The following is a 26,207-nucleotide window of genomic DNA, read 5'->3' on the forward strand; positions in this document are numbered from 1 at the left end:
CCTATATTGCAGGTTTACTGCAGAAAATGAAGTTCTGGACTTTAAAATGCAAGCATGTCCCATGAATGATGACATTTCTTATTTACTAAAGAGCAAGTACAAACAAAAAGTATCAAAAATTGATCTTTGCTGGCTTTTTAATCAGCATATTGCATGTATATCGGATTTTGACTCATTTTTGATTAGAAGAGAAAGAAATTCAAAAGCTTCATATTTTTTCACATTATTGCCCTGTAAGCTGTGCAGTTGCATGCGCGCTGTTGAAGCACAATGTATTTTACTGGCATTATATCCAGCTACCAAAAATTAAAGTAAAATTTGAGTTTGTTTCAATAGTAACAAACACTGATACTCATTTACATGACAGGTAATCCCAGGCACTGAAATATGGAACATGGAATGGAAAAATCTTCTGTGGTATTGCAGAAATCAACAGGGGGGGGTTACAAGGATGAGTATTTAATCCTCAAAGCAACCACTTCACGCTCATCCAGTTGGCATGTACATGTGAGCCAGTGAAATCAGCAAATTACATCCAACTCAGATTTTATAACCTCACTTAGTAACCATTAACCCTCTCCTACCCTGTCCAGATACACACACACGTTTCATCTGTATGTTTCACCTACATGTTTCTGAGTATTTTCCTCAGAACTGCCTCTTCCCCACAGTGCACAACAGCGGTCAAACAATTCCTGATCCTTCCCAGAGCACTCACCAAGCAGGGCTCTTTGCAGGCATTTACCATGGTTAGAGCATCCAGTTTGCCATCTGTCCTCAAAAGCAGAAGTTCATGCATTTTTATGCTTCATATCCTAGAGTATCTATTTTCCAATGCCATGTCATTAATTAATTTTTACTAGTAAATTGCCATTCAGTCACTAACCAGGTACACTGATGCCATGCATACAGTTTAATTATACACAGTCATGCTCAATGTATCTGATGTTCTATTTTATTCCTGTTTAGCTATATAGTAACAGCAGCAAAATTTGAAAGCAAGCAGCATTTAAGAGTCATTAACATTCTCACAGAGGTAAAAGCATTTTAACTGGCAGTTGACTTTCACACTAGGTATGCACTGTAAGTTATTCCTTCAAAAATCCCCTTTTTCTCTCTCTTTGAAATAATGGATGATTCTGAAAATGAATCCATTTACAAATATTTTTTTAATGTGTAAAGAAGAAGTGCAAGTGATATTGTATGCTACCAATTTCCCAAAACATCTGATATGCCACCGGCGTATTAAAAAAATCTAGTTTTGCCAGTTTGTGCTGTGAAAGAAATGTTATACCTATATTTTGCTAATTGCCTTGCTCTAAAATAAGCAATTCCTTTCTGCTAAAGAGTGAACTGAGCTGCACAGAATGGCTGGAGCAGATGGCGAGGTTAAAAGTTTTGTGCAGCGTGGTAACTCGGAGCGTGCTCTCGGATGCTCCGCGCCCCCCGCTAACGCTGCTGGCGGCTCGCCGCTCGCCTGGGGGGGCAGCTCAAGGGGAAGGTGCTCGTGTGCCCCTGACCCCTGATGCGTAATCAAACTGCATCCTCGTCAGCACTGATTAGCCCAGAGAGTTGGGGACTTGCAAATAAATATATGTCACCACTTGGCTAAAAAGGACGAGATAAAGATGGTTTTAAATAGCGAAAGGCAGAGTATTAGAAAGGCAGTGCAGCAAAGCTCTCACACACAGCATTTAGTTTCAAGACTATTTTTGTTCGAAGCTCCCTGAGTTCATGGCAATTTAGCCTCAATATTAATTTGCATGCATGACACAGGATCCCTTGAAATCATACCATCTCCACAATTAGATCAGCAGCAAAGCAAGGTTTGGTTCATACAAGGAAGCACATCACATCACGACCACTGATGATACAGGAGGTAAAGTTTTTTTTTCCTTCAAGAGATTACTTAGTCACCCCTCCCCCCCAAAAATACCAACCCTACAAGTATGTGCATTTAACAACTCCATTATCAAACTTCTGCATTTCAAGATCCACTTAGGAGCTGACATTTCTCTAGACTAATTTTTGTATCTTTGGACACACATTAAGGTCCGCGTCTAATGAACACTGACTGCGTTTCAAGCTGTGTTAAGATATATTATGGATGCTTCACAGAGAAAAGGAGTATGAAGAGAGCAATGCAGAAGAAAGAGTTTGACGTGGTACTCCCCCACCTCGAGGGGCAAATTGGAGATAAAGTTATATAAGCTTAAGTGACAACAGGGCATCATCAGCCACAGTTAATAGTGCCTTTGAGCTTGGAGATGTTTGTTAGCAGGATCTTTTCTGACTGCCTGGAAGGACAGCAGGTAGAAAGTCTAGTCAAAGCTGAGATGATGAAAACAAGTGGAAGTTTGGCTGTGGCAGGTCCCTACAGAGGGCTGCTGAGCAAGAGATACCAATGTTCAGCTGCTACTTTGTACCCTAATGGGCAAACCTCTGCGACTTCTCCGCAAAACCGGAGAAATTGACAGCACTTGTACCAAAACCGACTAATGCCAATAAAATCTGGGATTTTACAATGGGGAGAGCAAAACACAGCACAGAACACTTTCGAATCTAAGATCACAAATTTGAGACAAGAGGCAACATTTACACACTTCGCTGTCCTTCAAGGACTGTAAAAATAGTGTAAGTCACCAAGCAGCTTCCCCCCTGACTCTTGCCCCTCTCCCACACACTCACTAAACCTCAGCTGTCTGAACAACTGGCCACTACTGAATGTCTCCATGCAGAACACTGCTGGTGCAAGGGAAAAGCATTCCACCTCACAGAAAGTTTGGTTACCAGTAAAAAAGGCAATAAAAGTCTGAATAGCCTTAGATGGGGGCACAGTATGCAACCTGATTTGTGCGAATTGCAGGTGACACTCTCAGCTGCACATACGGGTTTATTTACACTTGTAATTTAAGTGCTGCCTCAACCAGAACAGCTTCAGTGCAGAGTCAATGCCAAAGCCTCTCGCTTCATTCTAATGTAACTCAAACCACGTTTGTCATCCCGATGAAAGAAGAAAAAGCAACAAAATAAAAGATATTTTGGATACTGTAAAACAATGCAGCACAGTCCTCACACTTCGTATCTTTCAGCAGATGTCTATTTCATCATTTCTAGCTTTTACTTTTTCATACAAGGCTTAGGTTACCTGAAAATACCTGCCAATTGGCAATGCCCAAGAGGATGGTAATAGAAACTTTCAGACCGAGATTAACAGAGCAGAGCCGGGCTAGGGGAATACTTCTCCTTCTGAAATTCCAGCATTCAACTCCTTCCAATACATCTCATCCCCACTTCAACTGCATGTAAAACAACCATCCTCACCCTAATTAACACTCGCTGTACCAGGCAGCTGTCGGGGACGGTAAGGGAGGGTCGGGGGGGGGAACAAACCGCCAAATCCTTGCGTTCTGCCTGGTACTCCCAGTGGATGCTTAGTATTTCATCTGAATTTGAAAACTGATGAAAATCTGCGGGGGTGGGGGTGGGCATTTTTATTCTGCCAGGAAGGGGTGATAAGACACGGGTGGGTCCGGGCTGGCTGCAGGGGACAGGTGTCTGTGGAGGGCTCCGCCGGGCACGGAGGGGAGAGCGCTCAGCTACGCGCGACCGACGCGCGTTTCTCCACGTTGCATCATCATCATCATCAGCGGCAGCCGAAAACCCCCCGCGCCCGCCGGCACCGACCTGCGGGACGCTGAGCACCCCGGGAGGGGGCACGGCACCGAGACCACCAAGTGACTTGGGAAAAGGGGGGGTGGCTGGGGGTACGAGCCCCCCGTCCCCTCCCGCGGAAGGGCGGGCGGTGCGGGAGGGAGCCGGCCGGAGCCGGGGGCTCGGTGCCGGGCGGTACCCGGAGCCGGGGCGGGGTGGGGGGACCCGGCGGCAGCCCCGCCGCCACTTACATTCTGTCAGAGACCAGCAAGCGGCCGTCGACCATCATCTCCGGAAGGAAATCCAGCTTGAACGAAGAAGTCATGCTGGGCTCCGGGGGCGCCGCGGCGGTCGGCGGGAGGATGCGGCGGGGCGCGGCGGATCCCACAACTGCGCCGGGCGGCGGAGCGGCAGGCACAGGTGCGGAGGCCTCCCCGCGGCAGCCGCCAGCCCCGGCAGTTGTCACATTTCTCTCCCCCTCTCGGTTTTTTCCGCCAATCCCCTCCGAAATCGACTGCTGAGGCAACTGTCGGTGGAGCGCCAGGTGCTGAGCGGGGAGGCGGAGCCATCTCCCCGCTGCGGCTCCCCGTTAACCCCTGCGCCCCCGCCGCCCCGGGAGAGGCCTATCGCCGCCGCCGGGCCGGGGGCTGCCCGCCCGGGGCTCCTCCGCTCCGCCCGGCCCGGCTCCGGGGGCGGCCCGACCCGCCCGGTGCCTCCTCAGCGCTGCCCGGCCCCGCGGCCGAGCGGGGTGAGCCGAGCCCGGCGGGGCAGCGGCCCCGGGGCGGGCACTGCCCCCTCACACGCCGGGCACGGCGCTGCCCAGTGCGGCCGGAGCCAGCCTGGGGGCACCGGGGATGTTTGGTCAGGGTCTGGGTGCAGGCTCTCTCTCTACTCAAACTCCTGCCATTCAGACCTTGGCAGTGTTTTAAATGCTCAGAGTGATGTTACTGGCTGGCGAGAGAGTGGCAGTAACTCTGTCCTCGCTGATCAGAAAGAGGGATTTGAATAACTAATGACGGCAAATCCTTTCTCGTGGCTGTAACCTCCCAAAAACCCGCTCCCAACCTCGCTGCTCTCAGAGCTGGCCACACTCGGAAGTGTCACCACCAAGACACGCACAAAATTCCACACATACGAATAGCTGGAGGCCCCCCCTCCACGCCACCGCCCCCTGAAAATCTGTATAAATTTTCCTTTCCATCTCCAAGACCTACTTGCTTCAATACAAAGCCGCTCCAGGCGAAAGAATATTAACATATTTACGAAGATTACTAGGTGATCTGAGCAGTCTAGACAGACAGAGCGTTCCTCTCCATTGTGTGCGCTTCTCCATCTGAATCTCTCTCTAGGTTTTATAATTTGATTTGCTATGGATAATCAACACTTGCAAAAAGTAGCAAATGCAAATTAAAACCTACTATGCTTGAACTTTTCAAAGAGCATTCTAATATAAAAACTAAATTGACCCATAAAAAATGTGTTATCAGTCAGGCCAAGTTTTATTTAAATTTTGACCATTGTTGATTTGATAGGGAAAAAAATACAGAATGGGCAAGTTTTTAGAGTCCAGTTTATTGCACTAAGAGACTTTCCAATTTTAAACAGTTAAAAAGGAAGAAAACCCCCTCAGGCTGCTAAAATTTTTGCCTACTTTGCAAGACTAAAGAAAGAAAAGGTTCACTTGGCCCTCAGCATAATCCCCGTAGGACAGCTGCAATCCTGAATATCTATAGTGTTATTAATCTGCTCTGCTCTATATGTTCACATACTGTCCTCGTCACCATGGCACCTAAACATCCCCCTAGAAAGGCACAAAGCAAATCTATGGCTCCTCTTTACTGAATTCATGGTGATTCCTTTACGCCACCCATCCATCACAGCGTAGGACTGACTGCACAGTGGATAAAAAAATTAAGTGCAAGGTCCAAATGAAAGGAGAAACCAGCACAACTTTCTCCAGCTGGATGCAGCCACCTGGTCTTTGATCTGAGCCCTCCATGGTGGTTAATCCAGCCCAGAGCAGAGTTGGATTAACTTTCAATTTCAAAATCTTGCCACTGCAGAAGAGACAGGTTTTAGCTCAGAAGAAATACGGGCAGCTCAGTGAGGATGAGGATATTCTTTTAACTAAGAAGTCTCCACCCCCACTTCGCCCTGTGCGGCTGGATCTGCACCTCTTCATCACGAGTTTTTTTGGTACATGCTAAATCTAAGGGACTTCAGTCTCACCAGCCTGTCACTTCTAAGGACCACAGTCCCACTGCTGCCGACTGAAAAGCAAATCCAGGCTTCGCACAGGATGCAAAGAGGGAGGAGGAGAGGATCACAAATAATTTTGCTTAAAATCTGCATATGGAATAGAGAGATCCTTATAAATTTGCCCCATTATGCAAGGTGTAAGTGCTTAAAAATGCTTCATTAAAACGTATGTTCTTTTGAAATATTTATTTTCCTTTTAATTACATGTGAATTAGCTGGAAGAAGCTGTAGGGAAGCCCTCTTACTGACTTAAGCCTTCTCAGCAGTTTGTTAAATTCTAGCCTCAAATCCCTTGAGGGAATAGTGGATTCAAAGCAGCTTTTAATCATACTATAAGGAGGGTGAAGTAGTATGTAAGTAGGTCATAGAGAAAGCATTACAAGTGCATAGGTTATTGCTTTATTTAACAACTACAGTGTAACACACTTTTCAAAGCACATTTGCTTTTGCCATTTAAAAGTTAGAAGCAGGAACAGGGTCAAATGCAAAAAGGAACCCTTTCCATAAAAGATACCGAGACTCAAGGAGAGCTTAGAGGGAAAAACTGCATTCGAATAATTTGATTCTCAAACATAAATTATGTAGTGTCTGTGTATGAATTAACTCTCGATGGCAGAGGGTAAGTGGCAAGAAACAAAAAATCCTGATTGTTTCACACAGTTACAGGCTCAGCTCTGTTATTTGTAACATTAATGTCAGATTCTTGACTAGTACATGTGTGCAAAATAGCAACTTTTATTAAAAATTAAGGGAAAAGTGGAAGCTCTGATGTGTTGCTACAGTGCAGAGGGAAATGGGGAGCGAGAGTGGCAAGTGAAACTGCATTTATTTTCACAGCATAAATCAGACAATGGCTCTAAACACTGGCTTAGAGGAGCTGCATTATTGCTGCCCGCCAATATTAAGCTTTTTCAACTGGTGGAGCATATGGCAGTTTTGAGGGAGGAACCTAGAATTTGGAATCATTAATTCTTGGGCCTTAACCCTATTCCAGCTACAAATGCTGTCTCTGATCCCTCCTCCCCTTATTTTGAGGCCCAGACCCTGTTTGGCTCATTTACTCTGTGTCCCTCAGTTTCTCCATCCGTCTGAGCGGGGCAGATGAAGCAGTTCCACCTCACCTTTGCAGATTAGTCACCGTTCAAGCAGCTTTTCAAACACAGAGCTACATACAATTTCTCCAAACAACTCAACCTTTGAAAATTGCACATCTCTTCAGAGAAAAAAACCAAAACAAACCCATAAGAAACCCCAAAAAGTTCAGCTGCAGAAGGCCAGGACTGAGCGAGTGATTTGTGTGTATGAGCTCACTCTGACATCACTGCCTGTGGCTTCTTCAGTGAATGACAAAGAGAGCAGACACCCCCTTCCTTTCCAGACCCCAGAGCCAAATCCGAGGTGGAGCTCACATCACATCCCCCCTCCAGACCCCCTCCTCACCCTATAATTAATTGCCATTCTTCTAGACAACTTGCCCCCAAGTTTTGGGCCAAGGAAATGCTGCCGTTGGAAGCACTTCAAGGGAAAATTTCTGAATGACTTCACTCTCTCCCAAGCCTGCAAGGCAGTATGAAGAGAGTTCAAATCCTCTGCTTTATTCCCCCCTAAGCCAATGAACATGCTTGGGATTCAGCTTATCTCTGGCATCAAAGCAAGTTTCTAACAGAGGCAGCAGAAGCAGAGCTCAGCGGCGGGCAGTGTAAATTTGGAGCAGGCTCGAATGACTCCAGTGGAATCACTCAGGATCTTCCACTAATGCGAGGGGGAGCAGGAATCTGGTCCAGCTGGAGTTGGTGAATGCAAACGAGGTGGTTGCTGTCTTCCACAAAGAAATAACCTTCCAGGCAAGCCATGGAAGCCTGGAAGCAGTGGTGTGACTAAGAGCAGGCAGTACAGCATTTTGGTTTGTGTAATGGGATGTGAGCCTACCTGCCTATAAGGGAGGGAGCCCATCAGCCTAAATCTTAGTAGCAGACTAGAGGGCAAGAAGAGGAGGGGGCCTGAAGAAACAGCAAAGCAAAGCACACGAGCACTTGGGCAGGACTACAGAATGGTGTAAAAATCATTAACAATTAGAGCAAAAAGTAGTGCATTTCCTTGAATGGTAAAAAGTAATGGGTGCAATTCTACACCATTTTACCATTTGTGATTACCTGGAACAAAACTGTCTTTGCCAGTTATGTCTAATATTGGAATAAAAATTTGAATTATGGAACCTGAACCTTTCAGTGAGGATTTTGTATTTACAAAACCAAACACACAACAGTCTTCCACTCATTTTGAGGAATAAAATAACTTGCAGATAACTGAAATCCTTTTAATAAGAAAATGAAAATATTGGTTAAAGCTGATCAATGAATTTTAGGTATTTAAAATAGCGCTTGTGAGGCTCCCTCTGCTTCCGTAGGCTACTGTAGCTCATCAGTAATCTTCAGAAATAAACGTCATTTAAAATTAGTCCTGTGAAAAGGTCCCTCAAATTAAGCATTTCTAGAGCTTTCACTTGAAGCGCATTGATATTATGTAAACTTGGTTGCTATAGTAAAACTTCCCACTCACTTCTCTTTTTTTTTTCCCTTCCTATTTTATACCAGTGATGAGGTGATTTCATCGCACTGTGGGTAAAGGGCCTTTGTTCCCTTTTGTGGGTAATAACTCAATCTTTCCTAAAACAATTAGGCAACAAATCATGGCACGGGGCAGATGCTACATGGAATGGAGGGTTTTGTTGGAAAGACCTTTAATTTAGAGGAACATCCTCCATTTGTGAACAGCACCAACTACATGGGACAGTCAATCATCACTCTCAGGCCCAATCCAACCTCTGCTCCAGCTGGGCTGTTCCTGAGCTCAGCACTGCATTTGGAGAATACTGAAGGAAAGCAGAAACAAGCAAATTTTTGCAAGACCAAGTCTTCCTGTCCTGTTGTTTATTTGCAGTCCTATTGAAGAGCATTACTATTGATTCACAGGTGTTGCCTTTGTGTTAGTGCCTTGTGCATATAGACACAAGACCCAAGCTTTTGCCAACCCTGTCTTGACTTGGTAACAGACATTATTTTTTTCATTTTTCCTTTTTTTTTTCCTAATAGACTACCTTATCTTCTCACCTGCTAACTATCAACAACCACTCCCCAAAAAGGAGAGAAACTGGGATACTGCAAGCACTGGGCAGACCTGATTTCCTACTAGAGAGCAGACATGGTATTTATGGTAAAAAAAGACACCTTTTCAAACAATCCTGGAAGAGGGAACTGAATATTCTTGGATTGGGCTATTATATTATCTTCATGTGGAAACCTATGACTTAGGACAGGAGAAACCACACATCTTGTGTTGTTCTCTGGTCTGTGTTGCTCCATCCTCACAATATGCACCTATTCCTTCAAAGAGCAGAGGAAAAATCCCACTGTGAAAAAACCCTTCCTCCCTGCCATCCACACCCACAGGAGACACAAAAAATTCTCTAATTTTGTATAAATTTGAGTTTTGTAGAGATTTTGCCATTCTGGAAAGGCTGGTTATTGGGAAAGAGGCAGGATGAGGGGAGTAGATGGTGAGGATGGCCTGAATCAGGAGGTGATGCTGGAGGGCATCTCCAACTCCAAACACCACGGGCAAAGGCAAGTGTGAAGTTCTAATGTGGCATCAGCAAAGAAAGAATGTGGGTAAGGGACATCAAAAGAGACAAGAAGCCAAAAGGAGACTTATTTTTATAAACAAAATGTAAAGACATCTGAGAGGTTTATTACAATATCTGCATTAACCTACTGCACTCCACTTCTAGCAGCAAGATCCTTATGAGCTTAACCTTCATCCTCATTTCTACCACATGTTTTTCTTTCTTTTGCACTGCAAATGATTGGATTTCACCTTAAACACAAATTGTGGCATCTTTAAGGTAGGAAATTTCACAGGTCTCCTTTTTTCATTTGTTCATGAAGTGCCTAGCATACATGTCAATCCTCAAAAACAACAATCACCCTGAAAATATGCAAAGTAGCTATCTTTTTTCACAGACAGAAACCATTAAATATCAGATATGAAGGACACAAAGAAAAGGCTCCTGCAGTAACTATAAGGCATTTGGATGTGCAGAAAACTGCACCATGCCTGGTCTTAGTAGTCTGGGGGTTTTCCCCCTTAAATTAACAGTGTAAGAATTGTCACATAAGGTAGATCAAAAGGTGCACCTAGCCCATGACCCTGACTCTGATAAGGGATGGAAAGAGAAAAAGCATGAATATGGCAAGTGATCCTTTACACCTTCCAGCAGCTGGTGGCTGAGGGACTTCCTAGAGTCAAGAGTGACATCTGAACCAAGATGTTTAACAAGCTCAAGTCACTGATTCAGTTTTCCCACAAATTCTCTGTCTGAAAGGAACATTGATGAAGTCATATGTTTATTTTCCCCAGAGATACCTGTTAATTGTGCTATTCTTAACAATTTCAGGGATTTGGGGCTAAGCACAACAAAGAGGAACATTTATTTTCTTTTCTGAACCAAATAATTTTAACCAAACTTAGTGTTTAACATACAATATTTCACTTTGAAAGGTCACAATAATTCATCTGCAACTTTTAAAGAGAAACTCAACCCCTTGATACTAAGGGACAAGTGCTGGAACCACGAGGTTCCTGGGGCAGCCATCTAGTTAGGCATTGTTTTGTGAGAAAGGCTGTTTAGGAAAAATTTTGGTCACTTTGGATTGCTTTATTAAGGGGTGGGGGTTAACTGAGTTTAATGTATGTTCATCAGCCGTGCACAGACAAATCTCCATATGATTCATTGGAGCAGCACTGCAGAACACCTGGTGTTGCCAATGCAGTTCTGTTAGTGTTTTGTTATTTTTAAAGGGGGTTATATAACTCTCTCATTAAAATTAAATGTGGGCTGAAATGATGCAGGCAAATTCTCAAGCTTCAGAGTGAGCTTCTTCCTCACAGTTTAGCAGAAGATAAATCTTTTTTAGGCAGAAGAGAAGGAAAATGAAATCAAGAGGTTGTACCATTGAATTTAGAGTCTCTAAAATTTTAAGTTTTCTGATAATTCTCTGTTTCTTTTCTAGAAGCCCTCAATCCCTTAGATGCTGACCTGCAGCTTCCAGGGAAGGCAGGTGCTGGATTTGAATCTTAATTTCACTCTGTAGCACAGCCATCCTATCATCCACAGGTATCTGCACGTGCAAGATACGTTCAATTTCCAGATGATCTGTGTTTGAATACCATTACTTTTCCCTCCTCTATTTGTAATTTCCCTTGTCCTCTCCCTGATTTTCTAGATTTTTTTTTCCCCCTTCCTCAAACTCTCTGCTCTCTCTTCTTCCTGGTGACAGACTGTTGTCTGGCATCCTCAAAGGCTGCTCTTGAGGATGACCTGCTGATTTGCTGCCATGGGAACTCCTGAGCAAGGACAGCATGTACCCCTCACACACCAAAGGGCACAAGTAACAGTTCCCTGTACTGCCCTTCTCACTGGTTAAAGTTTGCCCTCCTCTATTTCACAAGGGGCATTGGAAAGCCGTGCCTTAAATAACCAGAGTGTTGCAGCCTCTGAAGTGTCCAGCAGCAGCTGAATTATTTGGAGGAAGGTGGAAAAGTCTAATAACCGATGTGAGTATGCAAACTGCTTTTCAAAACTAGTGGAGAAAAAGCTTGGGCAGCAAAGCATGAGAGTTGAGGAAAAAACCCTCTCTCATGTAATGGCAAAAAGCGTTGTATTCCTATAAGTGCTGTATTTAAAATTTCCTGAGCAATTTTGTTGGTAATCTTATTTCTTTGAATCAGATAGAGTTAACTTTAAAATATTTTACCTGAATAAGGGATACAGGGTAACATCAGCACACATGGAGAGATAAGCAAGTAGTTGTCTTCATTCCCCCACCCCCAAACACAATTTTTGGGTGTTTTAATTGAAATGGAAGGATCATATTTACTTGGCTGCATTTTACAGGGCAGCTTGTGATCCATGCTGTGTCAGCCTTGTGAGTGCACTGGCAGATTTACAGCCCCACGGTGCTTTCCTGCAAGCACAGGCTCATAACAGCCTAATCCAGTAACGTGGGCTTAATGCACAATATAATTTCACAAACCACCTAGAAAGTGAGTGCAAATCCGGGAGTCGGTGCTTTCCAGAAATGTCATTTTAGTCATTAGTTTGGAAATGCTGAAGATGGAGCTGACTGATATTAGCCCAAGGAATGGTCACTGATCCTTATACTATCAGAGAAAATAAAGTTGTGCGTGAGAACAGCTGAAATCCTTTTTACATCCCGCTCAAGCTGATTACTAGTTATGCTATCTCAGCCTCAAGACTGAAGTGAGAGATGAGAAAATTAGAGTCCAGATCAAGATTTACACAAAATTTGTGAGAATTCCTGACCATTTCCATCCAATAAAGATAGTTAACCTTCAGTGCATCATTAACTTGCTGAGAACAGTACTAAAGTGACTTTAATTGACACATTTGCTTCTGCTGCAGGGTGAAATAACACAGAAGCAATACAAAACGTAAAAATAAAAAAAAAAAAAAAAGCTTTTTTTTTACAGCAAGAATGTTAGAGGGGAAAAAAAAAAAAATCTCATTTTTATTTCCTCTGTGAGGATGCCAGCAGTCTTGTTTCATAAACTCCAGTGATTCATCACCATCCCAGGCAGCCAATCATTCTGCAGGTCAAGTAGAAATGGGCTGTAGAGCCAGCAACTCCTGCTGCCCTGATAATGCATGTCATTCCAGGCATGGCGACATGCTTTCTCAACAACTGCCATTTTCAGTTACCTTTTCTATGGCTGACATACAAGTAAATGTGTTGGAAGCAGTAAAACAGTCATAGGAAAACAGTTGCAAAGATAAATAGCACCTGCACGTGATAATCTCTAATGTCATTAGAAAGAAGGGTGTGTTTTGAAATAGGATTTCTCTCCTCTGAAAGCATCACTTGACTTGGGGGGTTTGTGTGTGTGTGTGTGAATGAGAGGGGGGTTTCAGTAGGTTTTGTTTTCCTGGAATTAACATCCAGATATTTGTCTTGGTTAAGAGATACACCTAGAGGAAAAGGAAAAAAAAAAAAACCCAAAGCCTGACAACAACAAAAACCAATGCAAAACCCAAACACCCAGCATTAAATATAAAATCTTCTTGCAAGTCACTTGTGGAAAAGGTTTTGTACAGCTGGATTTTGTTTGAATTCAGTAATGCTCGCTTTAAGAAACACAACTGCTCTAATTGAGGGAAAATAAAAAGATTTTCTTCAGTCATTTCTTTTCAGTCTTTATTCCTTGTCATCTAAGTTAGATTTCATGAACTCCTTCTTCAATAACTGTCCTCTGAATCATATGTAGTTGAATACTGCTTTGCAGATGGAAACTGAGTGGGAGTTTTAAGGGCACAGGATTATAGAAATACACAAGCTCAATGAAAAATGTTTAAACTTAAGTGCACACGTTTGCGTGCACACATATGTATGTGTATTAGTAACACAGCATGTGTAATTTATGTACGTGTACCATGTGAAGTCCCTGTGCTTGAACACAAATGGAGAAAAAAACCCCAATTGTTCCAAATAACAGTGCTGGAACCAGATTTTAAATGCATAAGATTATCCATATTAATTTATGGTAATCTACAAATGAATGCAGCAGAGACAGTACAGGTTATCCAAAATGGTACTTGCATTTATTGAGAGACGACCACAAAATATCTTCACGACAGATTTACTTGCATCTTCTAATACCCCCTGAATTAATATAATGCAAAATACAAAGTACAAGCTATGTTTCCCCTTTGGAATGACTAGCTCTTGAAATGCCAAAGGAAAGCCAAACGTTTCTCTCCACACAAAGTCCTCCTAGACATCTTGCTTTCAGATTTCATCAACTTAGGTGTTTTCAGGGCTGTAAGCAGTGAACTTTCCATCAGCAGCATCTTCAGCTAATTAACCCTCCTGATTACAATAATTAGTATTGATTCACTCCTGAATGACTTCTTAAGTATTCAAGCACAATCTACACTTGCAGTAAAACTTCTAGATATGAATATTAATTGAACACTTGCTTTGTTTTTCAGCCCCAAAGGTATAGTTTGCAATCTTATATAGAATAGAATCATAGAATGGTTTGGGTTGAAAGGGACCTTTAAAGGTCATCTACTTCCAACTCCCATGCCATGAACAGGGACAGCTTCAAGTAGATCAGGTTGCTCAGAGCCATGTCCAGCTTGACTGTGAATGTTTCCAAGTATGGGACAGCCACCACCTCTCTGTGCAACCTGTTCCAGTGTTTCACCAGCCTCATTGTGAAAAATTTCCCCCTTATGTCTAGCCTGAATCAACACTGTTTTCATTTAAAGCCACAATCCTATGTCCCATTGCAACAGGCCCTACTAAAAAAATCTTTCCTATAAGCCCCCTTTAGTTACTGAAAGAATGCTTTAACATCCTTCCCTTCTCCAGGCTGGACAACCACAAGTTTTTCAGCCTGTCTCCTTAGGGGAGGTATTCCAGACTGACTGTTTTTGTGTCCCTCCTCTGGATCCAATCCAACAGTTCCATGTTGAGAACTTGATGAGGACTCCAGACTTGGAAAAGATGCTGCAGGTGGAATCTCATGAGGGCGTGGTAGATGGAGGGAATCACCTCCCTTGACCTGCTGGCCACCCTTCTCCTGCTGCAGCCCAGAACACAATTGGCTTCCTGCGCTGTGAGTGGACATTGCCAGCTCACATCCAGCTTTTCACCCCAGGTCTTTATCTGCAGGGAAGATCTCAGTCCCTTCATACTTAAATTTGATAACAGAAACATGTCAGTGTCATCCTCTCTTAACAAAGAAAATATTAGCATGTTGATGATTGTGGCTCATGAATGTGAAAGTAATTAAATAAATAAATACACACAAAGACTCCAGGCTAATAAATGAATATTATTCAATTCCATATCCCTATGGAAGCATGGAAAGCCAAGTCCCAGGCTAAGACCTGTCTTGCTCTTTCTCTAACAGGTAGGACTGAGGGTGTTCATGTTTTGACATTGCACCTGGTCTTTGCGAGAACAAATAACAACTCATGTAGAGTCTGAATTACCTCTCTTAGCTCTGTTGTGGAAACAGATGTTGTCAAGTTTGACAACTGCAAGGCACCACATTGCTTAGTGAATGGGTGAGATTCAAAAGAGGCAGCACTGAGGACACCTCTGATGCTCAGCATAAGATCTCTAAACCTATGCAGTCTTTCAAAAACCATTACTTTTGTTAAACATGCTAAGAAATTACTTGTGCTACAGCTTTGCTTCACCTTCTTTGATGTTAATAATAATTGTTATGGCTCAGAAAGCAATATTTCAGTAAATATGCATAGAAAGATTTTTTTTTAGTAGGATTCACACAAACTAATTCAAAAATCAGTCTTTGATGTGAATGCAATGTGAAAAAATACCCTTGGAAAAACACAAAGTAATTTTCAATCCAAGACAAAAAAAAATCATTGTATATGTATTTTATGCAACATTTTATCCGAAAACATAGAAACTACAGTAAGTTTGGTAGGAACTCACCTGTGAGCAGAGAGCTTAGGGAAGAGTTATAGTATTGAATAGTCCTTAAAAGTGGTTCTTGGTTTTGCTACCCAGGTGTCTGTTGGTGGCTGCTACAGAAGTGGCATTCACGCCGCTCTGGGCTATCCCTGAAGGGGCATTTCCACATAACTGAGAGTGGGGAACTCACTTCATTGCCACTCACAAAGGGCAGTAGCTGCTAGAAAGCTCAGGCTGCTGCAACATGACATGATAGAAAAATAACTTTATAAAAGCATGCCACTGTTTCCATCCTCCAGTTCAGGCAGAGCAGAGCGGTTGTGAATGAGTTAATGTTTGTCTTGAAAGAAGTTCTCCCAAGGAAGTGAATTATGTCATGGTCCCATAATATTAAACACCATCCTTGCTTTCTTCATGTTTATGCACAACACACAGCATGCAAGCACCTGATAATCCACAACCTCTTGGCTTCCCAAGAAGTATTTTATGTGATATTACCTTTTTGTTCACATAAACTCTTTGCTATTGATTTGCACCATCTCAAGACTCAAAGGAAGAAAATACAATGACAAAAAATATGCAAAACAGCATAGCAAGTATTCAGTCTCCCCACCAAATATTTTTGTGTTGAAATGCATGCTTTAGAGGGCTCTGACTGCTACCGATAAATCCTTAATGTCTTTTTGTTTTAATTAAGGGGTCAAAGAGACCCCTCAACCCATATAAATCATGCACTAGAGTCCAGTTTTTTAAAAAAGCATAAAATCTCTACTATTAATTAATCAAAGCAAAAACCAGAAGCCACTGATAAATAAATCTTTTCTCTCACAAAATCATTAAACTTATTGCTAAAAGCAATATATTTACTTAACATGTAAAGTATTTAAAGACTTTAAACAGTTTAAGAAACTCCACAGAGTAATGACAATTCATTTTATTTAAGACATAAGCTGCTGTCCAAGTAGTAACTCAAAATTTTTCAAAAGCTTTGTAACAATTTTTTCTCACAATGCATAAGGTTCATTTTTCCAAATTCAAACCCAAAATTGTTAACTGTTTTAATGCTAAACGATGGTTCTTGAAACAGAAAGATAATTTAGGAAATGTCATATGAATAATTTGTTTGATTTGGGGATAGGAATCATTCAGGTAAATTATTCTGTCTGACCTTAAAAATTCTAATATATAAAATGTAATAAAAATGGAAAGTCGCATGGGCTCCCACTCTGAGATCTGATTTATCATTTTTATTGCATTTTCATTACCTAAACAAAATTAGAAACAGTATCTTCAAAACAGCAGTTAAAGTTGATACGATCGGGCATAAAATCAAGCAAGGGCAGATTTGGCAAGTATGTATTTCCCAGATTGACAGCAGTATTGTAAGCTTTCAGAATCAATAAGTTTTCTCACCACAGTTAAAGGAGAGGTTAGTAATAAATCTGCAACTTAATGCAATAGCCATAATTGTAAGATACAAACCTCCCCCTCCCTGCACTATTAACAGCAGATATCAACTGAAACAACCATCACAAAACAGGCAACACACTTTATATTCTACTGTACACACAAAAAGATTAAGGGAAATGAAAAACGGGCTGAGAAAAGGAAAGGAAAAACCCCCAAAACAACCCAAACCACCCCATCGCCAGACATACATTAAGCTAGTTTGACAACACCATTGTTCGGCTGTCCCATTGTCAGACCAAAAGATGTATTCAATGCTACAATGTCTGCTAGCAAATAAACAAAAGACTACATTTTTCAAAGCGGGGTGCCAATTCCAGCATAATTCTGTGTGTGAGTGTGCGTGTCTGCGTGTCTGCGTGTTGTGTGTCTCTGAAAAGAGTAGTCGATGCTGGCCTCCCGCTAAACCTGGGAGCATTATTAGAGAATAGATGTGTAACCCCACATTACAGGAGTATTTAGGTATTTTTAAAACATCTTCGAGCAGTAGAGACTAGGTAAAGCATTAGAAACTATTTACATAGGCTAAGTGAAAATTAAAGTGGTATTTAGGGCACTAGCTCTAATATGGAGTCTCCCTGAGCTTTTTCCATGCTTATTCCATGCCCAGTGCATAATAATGAAGCAGGCAGAAATATTGCAAAGGAGGTGATAAAAGAAATACCGGCTCTCTTTTAGTAAGGAAAAAAAAAGAAAGAAAGAAAAAAAAGGAAAGATAAATATATTTATTTTTTTCCCCTCCCTGCCCTCTCCGTACATTTGTCATTATACATGAAATGTGCGACCCGAACTAGTGGAAAATGCCACTTGCACCCAGCAATGCCTGTCTTTTCCTTTAAATAGGGAAACTACTTAATACACAGCACGGTTATAGTTGCAGCGGGCCCAGGCAACTCGAAAGCACGCGTTAAAACAAAGGAGACAACATACCTTAAAAGCAGCTCCTCATTTCTCATAGTAACAGCGGATTTGGGACAGCGCATGCTTTCTGCACCGATATTCTCAACAAAAGCCAGTTCAGAAGTGCGCTCAAACATCAATGCCACAGTAGCTACTCACTAATGGCTACTCTTTCTCTCTTTCTCTCTCTAGTCAGACGCTGAGTGGTGGAGCAAAGGGGCCCCTGCAGATTCACTAAGCAGAAATAATCCTCTCTGACAAGTTATGTTGTCTGGGCATATTTTACATTAATGCACTGTGCTGCCTATAGGGGTCTTGTTTGCGTTCACTCTAGCCTAGCTGGTGTTAGCTTTCCTAATTACCAGCCAAAAAAAAAAAAAAATTAGCAACATTCCCCCCACCCCACCCGTCTCCTGTTAAAACAAAAATAATAATATATATATATGTACACATACAAATCTCTATGTAGAAAACTGAAAGAAAAGGAGGGGAAATCTATGGGCAAATGAGGAAAAGCTTTCCCCCTCTGGAAGGATGCATGCTTGGTATGGGTCTTTTGTTTGCCCTTCGAACTCAGTGAATGCAGTGGCAAAGAGATGCTGTGGCTCGTGAGGCTTGTGCACTTTAAGGGAATTGGGTTAGAGGCTCTTTCTGGGGCTCTGGAGTCGCAGCTGGAGCTTCTGCTCTCTCCCTCCTTCCCTTCCCTGTTCAAGGCTGAGTGGCTTTATGGGACTTGCCAGCTCACATCAGAGGGACTGGGGAGTATTAATGCAGACACCTGGGGATCTTCCTCAAGTTTTCAGTTTTTCTTGGCAATTTTAACCCCCAGAAAACACAAGTCCAAAATCCCCCCAATTTTGACCCCTCCAAAACACAACTCGGTTACCAAGTAACTGAGTTTGCTTTAACCCAGACCCTCACGCCTGGCTTTGGCACAGTTCTTGCAGACGGGGAAGGATGTTGCATTATTCAATGATTTACTCACTTCCTATGCATGAAAGGAACTATAGTGTGACACAGATTTCAGGGAAACAGCCTCTTTGGCCCTATTTGGGAGATCCGCCATCTGATTTGTAGGAGCAGGTTGTGGTCTTCCCAGTTGCCAAGGTAGTCAAAGAGAGGTTTATTTTCACTTCTTGGTTTCAGCTTCTGCTGGGTAAATCTTTAAACTATGCAGGAGGATGGTTGGCTTTTTTTTTTTTTTTTTTTTTTTTTTTTTTTTTTTTTTTTTATTTTATTTTAATTTTTTTTAATGTACATCAGATACTTGAGCAGGTGCTTATTTAGTAGACTGAAAAAGTCAACAAGTCCTTGATGCTCTTTCAGTCAAAAGCTTTTCTACACCACTGTGGCAGTAAAATGCATCTTAAAAATGACTGTAATTTCCTCTCAGGTCATGTTAACTTAAGGAGGTGCAAAACTCAATAAACATGAATTGTCCAAAATTGACAACTTGTCAAAAAGTCCAGTCAGGCTAAAAATTGATCTGCACTTCAAAATCTGAATTCAGCTTTCATGAGCTTTTGGCTGTGTCTGTGGCGGGTCCTAAGCTCTTTTCCTACATTATATACTACGGCCTTAAAATATACTGCTATGAAATCCTGATGCAGTGCTACTGCTGCTAATTCCTTAACAGAAGTTGGTATTTAGGGGCTTGATCTTTAAATTTGAGTCCGGGAATGAAGGCAAAGAGAGAGCAATCACCAGGATAAATACATTGGTAGCAAGATCTCGCCTTTCTGATGGCAGCTGTAAACTTCTATTAAGGTCATAAATTGTTTGCAACAGAAACAATCCTTTTGTTCTGCAATTCTCATTGAGCACTGTGAAACCTTGGGATTAGTTTCAGTCACTCTGATGTAATATTTGTCAAATGACTAAAAGACAAATTAAAAAACAAACCTGGACATAATCTACTTTTAATGGTGTAGAGAGAAAGACAGAATCTTAGGAAACATGGGTATCATGAAGGACTGCAAGTTAAGGGAAGACAGGTTTCAATTTGCTTCCCTTTTCATCTGCAAAACATGACTGGGATTCTAGTTGTTGCTCTTGCAATAAAAAATAATAAATCATTTTAATGATTAGCAAGTCAAACCAATTCCATGTTAAAATGTCATGCTCCAAGGTCAACTGCAACAACATAGCTTGTACTTCATGCTAAAAATATCCGAACAGTCATGGAAGGCGGCCAGGAAAATACTCAACCAACATGACAAATCCCATACCTCCTGCCCCAAATACTAAATCCATTACTACCATTTCAGGCATGGCCACCAGCACTCCAGATTTCAGCTCCTTTACTGTTCACCTCCAAATGACTTGTGCCCAGCACAGCTCACCGTGGTGCCCAGAGCAGTCTCGGGCTGCTGGGGCTGATGTACGAGCCGCAGCAAATACCCGGGTGTGCTACAGAGTACACAGCTGAACGGGAAGTGTCAAACAGCCTGATGAACTGCTACAGTTTTCAGAAAATATGGCAAGGATCAGCATCTTAAGACACTACCAGCTGAGGGAACAAAGCTTTCTTTTCAGGCTGGAGCAGAATGGCTCACACAGAGCCCTTTGGTGGGGAATCAATGGGCTTCTGTTGGGCAGATCCACGCAGTTGCAAGTTCTTGATCATTTCTGCACTTAGAAAGAAGGAGAAGCAGCAGCAACAGGAGATAAAGTGAAGTATTATGGAAGGACTCATCTACAGCCAAAGGAATACATAAAAAAGAAAATAAAAAAAAAAAGAAAATAAAATCTACAAAGCAGTAACACAGACAGACGGAAAGAACCTGCGCTTTCTATCACACGTAATGAAATGTCTGACAGAACAACATCTGCAGAGGGATCACAGCTGCTGAGGATGAGAGGGAATATGAGTATTATTTTTCAATTGTAAGATGTACTAAGCAGGAGTGCCTTTAAAATAATATGGCTGAAGGGAAGATTAAACCAGATGCACAGGGCTATCTGGCTTCTTTCAGGATGAAAGTCCAGCTGTGGGTTTAAATTCAACATTTAATATGAAAATTGATTGTAGATTCGTAACTGATATGCATATATTGCAGAATGCTCTACACAAATTACGTACAGTGGAAATTTAATAATTTCATCGCCCTGTATTTAATGGAAACCCAAGCCTTCCTTGTATGGCCATGAGTTTGCTAAACTAATTATGTGATGCTGCAAATCCTTGAAAGGCAACAGGAATAACGATTATTGACACAAGCAAAATGATCAAAACTTCAGAGGTAAACCAGTAACAATGACTAATTTATGCCAATTAAAAGTGTTCCTTCTGCTCTCTACTTCTAGCTGAAATTATTTCTTGACCATTCCATTTGTTTACAGTATTTTAAAAGTATTCAGAAGCCCAAAATATAGTGGTGTTTTCCTACACTATAAAAGTCTTTCTACCAGCCAAGAGATAGACTAGATTTCATGACAAAGAAATGGTGGACAAATGTCCTGGACAATGGACCAAAAATCATGACTGCAATCATGAGAGGAATAGAAAGCTTTGATTCATGTCCCCATTTTACCAAGTGTCCCTGTGTCAGATCTCATGCAAACCAATTAACCTCTTGCTCACATCTCCATCTTTAAAATGAAAAAAGCCAATAAACTCCAGAGCAGTGTGACCATAATACAGAACACTGCAAGATGTATAAATCAGTGCTTTATTGTGGCTTGCACAAACATTTAAAATACCTCTTCTCCTCACAAGGGGCACTTGCAGTCTAAGCCAGTTATCTGCTGTTCTGTGCAGTTATTTAGGCTCAAATCACATTTGCTTTGTATAGGTGTGGAAAGCTACACTTTAATCTGATAGCATTTTACTGTTTCAGGTGGTTAAATCCCACCTTTGAAGCTGAGCAATTAGTCTAAGCTAGTCATCTAGGGTTTCTCTATTGTCACTGAAGGGAGATTAGTTATACTAAAGAGCATTACCACATCTCTCCATTGACTACAAAGGGATTAGATCCCTAAATTTTAAATGTATATATCAGGCAAGAGGGATCCCACCAAAGGGCCTAAAGCAAAGGTGAGAATTCCCATGTTCCTGTTTTAGCATCACCAGCACGTGTCCATCCCTGTGCTCCACAGCCCTGCCCAGCCCTGGGCACCCCAGGTCTGAAACAGACTGGTCCTGAGGAGGGGAATGGAGATGCTCACGGGGTTGGAGCACCTCTCCTGTGAAGTCAGGCTGAGAGATCTGGAGTTATTTCCTCGTGGAGAAGGCTCCAGGAAGATCTTAAAGCATCTTCCAGTGCCTCAGGGGGCCCACAAGAAATCTGGAGAGGGACTTTGAGCAGGGCATGTTGTGATGAGACAAGAGGGAATGGCTTTACACTGAAAGAGGCTAGGTTTAGATTAGCCATTAGGATGATATTTTTTACTGTGAGGGTGGTGAGGCACAGGAACAGGTTCCCCAGAGAAGTTGTGGCTGCCCCATCCCTTGAATTGTTCAAGGCCAGGTTGGATATGGCTCTGAAGAACCTGGCCCAGTGGAAGGTGTCCTTGTACATGGCAGAGCAGTGGAACACGATGATCTTTAAGGTCCTTTCTAATCCAAACCATTCTGTGATTCTATTCATATGTTACACCTATGCAAATTTTGAAGTAGAGAGGAAATTGGCCTCAGCTTCAGAAGTGGAATCTTTCCAGCATGCTTTCAGAAAGCAGACAGTTCATTTAGGTATCTTCTTCTAAAATCTAGAATAATGAGCAACTTATTGCCTGCAGCTTTTGAGTTATTGGAAATAGTGGAACACAAGCCCAGGTATTATTGTTAGAATCATTTTACTCTGGATCACTTAATTGGTGAATGTGAATAGCAAAGAATTTTCTGTAACTCAAAGGGCTGTATCTCATCACACTTTACCTCTGCTGTAATTGAAATTTTTGTTCATTTTTTACCTAGAACAAATCATCACACTTTTTTCTCTGCTTCCTCTGTTGATTTTGGGTTTTGATTATACAGCCTTTAACATAATTGCAGATGGGAGATCAGTTGTTGTCCTCAGCTCTAGCAATCAGACATCCAGGGTAGTGTTTCTATCAATTTCTATTTCATCCAGTTGTCATTACTACCAGGAGAGCAGAAACACTGTGACATTTGCTATTTGTATTATGCACATACATACAGGTGGAGATGTTTCTTTGCTCTTCCAGGGTAGGAAAACACAAGTCACAGAGACTCAGATCTTTACCTCTAAGTATCTAAATACAATTTCATGGTGAAACCATATTAACTAGCTTTAGAGCCATTAATGCAGACATGAACAGGTCTTCAGGACAAGTACTACCTCTGTATACCTTGTGTGTTTTAAACATACTCACAGTATCTTTGTGCTCAGGAAAAGGAAGATTAGTCTCAGATACAGGAAATCACTAAGAAATCATCTTTTTTTTTTTTTTTTTTTTTTTTTTTTTTTTGGCAACAAAACCAGTCTGAAATTTGCCCCATCTCCTTTAGTCTGCTTTGGTAGATATTTTAGATTATATGCCTAGATTTTCTGTCTGAGTCATAGGGGTGGCAATTACTGTTGGCCTGCCTGCTGCTAAAGGTCTTTTCTAACATTTTTCACTTGGGAGTATCCAAATAGCATCATGAAAATTAAATAGCACAGACAGAAAACACAGGAATACAAAATGTTGCGTAAATGCTGAAGATTAATACTTGGACAGCAGAGGAATAAAAAGTTTTGCATTTAAAGCATATAGCAGGACTGGTATCCACTGCTTGTCTACAATAGAAGAGGTGTGTGCTGCCTCCCTTGAGCATTCAGCTGACTCTGCATCTCAGCATCTGGGAGACAGAAGGAACAAACCTCTCCCATCTACCTAAAAAAAGTGCTCCATTGCTTCCCCCAGACTTGACAGGGAAGGGGGAAAAACTCACAACTTGTGCAGTTCACAAATTCTGACAGAGAAATGCACTTCAGTGTGTTTTTTTAAAGACAATACATCACTTGAAAGAACTTACAACTGGCCAGGCTGTGGTTTCAGACGTGGCTACTCTACAAAGGAAATAAAGTATTTGGAAAGATCTACATGTCGTAAGAACATCTGGCCTGCAACTAAAGGGAAGGAGGAGAAAGCTGATCAAAAGAGCGAAGAGTAACAGAAGAGGCAACAGAGCACCAGATCTGAGAGAAAGAGAGAGAAAAGGCAGGGAGAGAACAAACACAGCTGGTTACAGAACCATTTATTTTCTGCTTTAATTTAAGATCTATTTAAAGCATAAGCAGAACCTGCTCTGTCTAAACAGGAATATCTTTATTTTGCACTTTAGTAATGCCAAGATCATGACTCTAATGATGTGAGATATCAAGGACCTTGAGTTCTTGGGAGCACAATCTAAAGAAAGTGAACTTGCACAATATATACAAATGTATGAACTGTTTGTATTAACACATATCAATGAACATGAAAACGTTAATAATTACAGATGAGAATTTAATGGGTACTTGTCCTCTTAAGCTAAAATTAGAAATAGAACCACATTTAACATTTTTATTGAACCTATTTTAAAATGATCTTCTGGTGCTCTACACAGAAGGTTCATTTCACACATCTATGAAAGGCATCCAACAAGTAGGGATGAAAGTGGATATTTAAAAACAAGCTCTCACCAGAGGGAGTGATGGTGAACAGAAACTCACATGCAAGTAAAAAAGAGAAAGCAGTCTAATTTCTGGGATCTGGCATCTAGACAAGTGGATGCATCTACCAAGAGAACATTTGGCAATGAATGGGAAGTGAGAATTGGACCTTACACTGTCCTGTGACACATGTCCTACATGAAATAAAGACTTATGGGGAAAACTCATCATCCACCAAGTTTCCTAAAAAGGTAGGTAATATGGTATTGTTCTATGTGGAAGGGAAACAAACTGCAAGTTGAATAATTTAAATCAGATGAATTGATCTTTGGTTGTAAATACATTGTAAATAATGCTTGATTCATTACTTGGTAAAAGTCAGATTTTCTATTTAAAAATGCTCTGAAGGGATGGAAATGTATCACTTCTACAGAGTTGCCATAAAAATAAAATTAATAGCTATAACATAATTTTTACTATTTTAAAAATGAATTAGCACAGAGACTTGTTTCCTCAGTTCTTATCCTCACTAATCAGTTTTATTTCGTTATTGAAAAATAAAATCATGACACTTTTTTAATACCTTAAACTCTACCTAACATTTTTTGTTCAAAGGATACTCTTCCTTTCTTCCTTTTTTGTCTTTAAAAATCTATTAACATTGATTAAAATGAAAGAGCTAGGATATAAATCTTCAGTTAGATTTACAACACATTTTTCTTTGACCTTTCTCATGTCATTTGACACTTGACAGTTTTGTGCAAGATGTTAAAAAATGACTAGCGATTTTTCGTGATTCTAAGTGCCCAAACTCAGAGAGTTTTGTAGGGCCTGTAATTCAGAGTTAAGATCCTGGTTTGTGGGAAGGAAGAAATAAATCAGACCCTGTGAAAACACCCAGAAGATGGATGCATTTCAAAACCTTTGATGAAAATTCTGCACAAACCGAGATTCTGAGGCTAAGGAATTCCTTAAAATGTCACAGCACAAATTTTGGAAGAAGGAGGTATCTTCATTAAAAAAAAAGAAAAAAAAAATAAGTATCTTTATCAAAGATCTTCATGAGGGGATTGAATGTACCCTTAGTAAGCTTGCAGATGACACTGAGTTGGATCGGAATGTTGATCTGCTGGAGGGTAGAAAGGCAGAGCCTGGACAGGCTGGATTGGTGATCCAAGGCCAATTGTATGAAATTTGACCAGGTAAAGTGCAGGGTCCTGTTCTTGTGTCACAACAACCCCACACAGCTCCACAGACTTGGGGATGAGTGACTGGAAAGCTGCACAGTGGGAAAGGACCTGGGTTTGCTGGTCGACAGTGGCTGAACATGAGCTGGAAGGTGCCCAGGAGGCCACAAAAGGCCAGGGGCATCCTGGCCTGTGTCAGCAGTGGTGTGGCCAGCAGGACCAGGGAAATGATTGTCCCCTTGTGCTCAGCAGTGGTGAGGCCACATCCTGAATCCTGTGATCAGTTTTGGGCCTCTCACTACAATAAAGACGTGGAGGGGCTGGAGCGTGGCCAGAGGAGGGAACAGAGCTGGGGAAGGGTCTGAGCACAAATCTGGTGAGGAGGAGCTGAGGGAGGTGCTGGTATTTACTGCAGAGAGCTCCAGAGGTTCAGGGGTGACTTTCTCACTCCACAACTCCCTGACAGGAGGGTGTAGCCAGGTGGAGTCAAGCTCTTCTCCCAGGTAACAAGGAACAGGACAAGAGAAAACAGCCTCTGGTTGTACCAGAGGAGGTTTAGATTGTATATTAGGAAAAAATTATTCACAGAAAGGGTTATCAAGCGTTGGATCAGGCTC

General features: G+C 41.7%; 1 protein-coding gene across 6 annotated transcripts in view; it reads right to left on the reverse strand.

Moving 5' to 3' along the window:
* CELF2 (CUGBP Elav-like family member 2) overlaps positions 1 to 26,207 on the reverse strand; it is a 549,003-nt gene that overhangs the window by 239,017 nt on the left and 283,779 nt on the right. For 2 of the 6 annotated variants that reach the window (XM_030959788.1, XM_030959787.1), the window contains exon 1: positions 17,835 to 18,067. The exons of 2 other annotated variants lie outside the window; for them this stretch is intronic. In XM_030959788.1, coding sequence (XP_030815648.1) covers positions 17,835 to 17,941 — 107 coding nt within the window. In that variant the 5' untranslated portion in view covers positions 17,942 to 18,067. Of the gene's footprint in view, positions 1 to 3,905; positions 4,252 to 17,834; positions 18,068 to 26,207 lie in introns of those variants that run through there. 2 more of the 6 variants (XM_030959790.1, XM_030959791.1) reach the window with 2 other exon arrangements.

This window comes from Camarhynchus parvulus, chromosome 1A, assembly GCF_901933205.1.
Source record: "Camarhynchus parvulus chromosome 1A, STF_HiC, whole genome shotgun sequence".
NCBI lineage: Eukaryota > Metazoa > Chordata > Aves > Passeriformes > Thraupidae > Camarhynchus > Camarhynchus parvulus.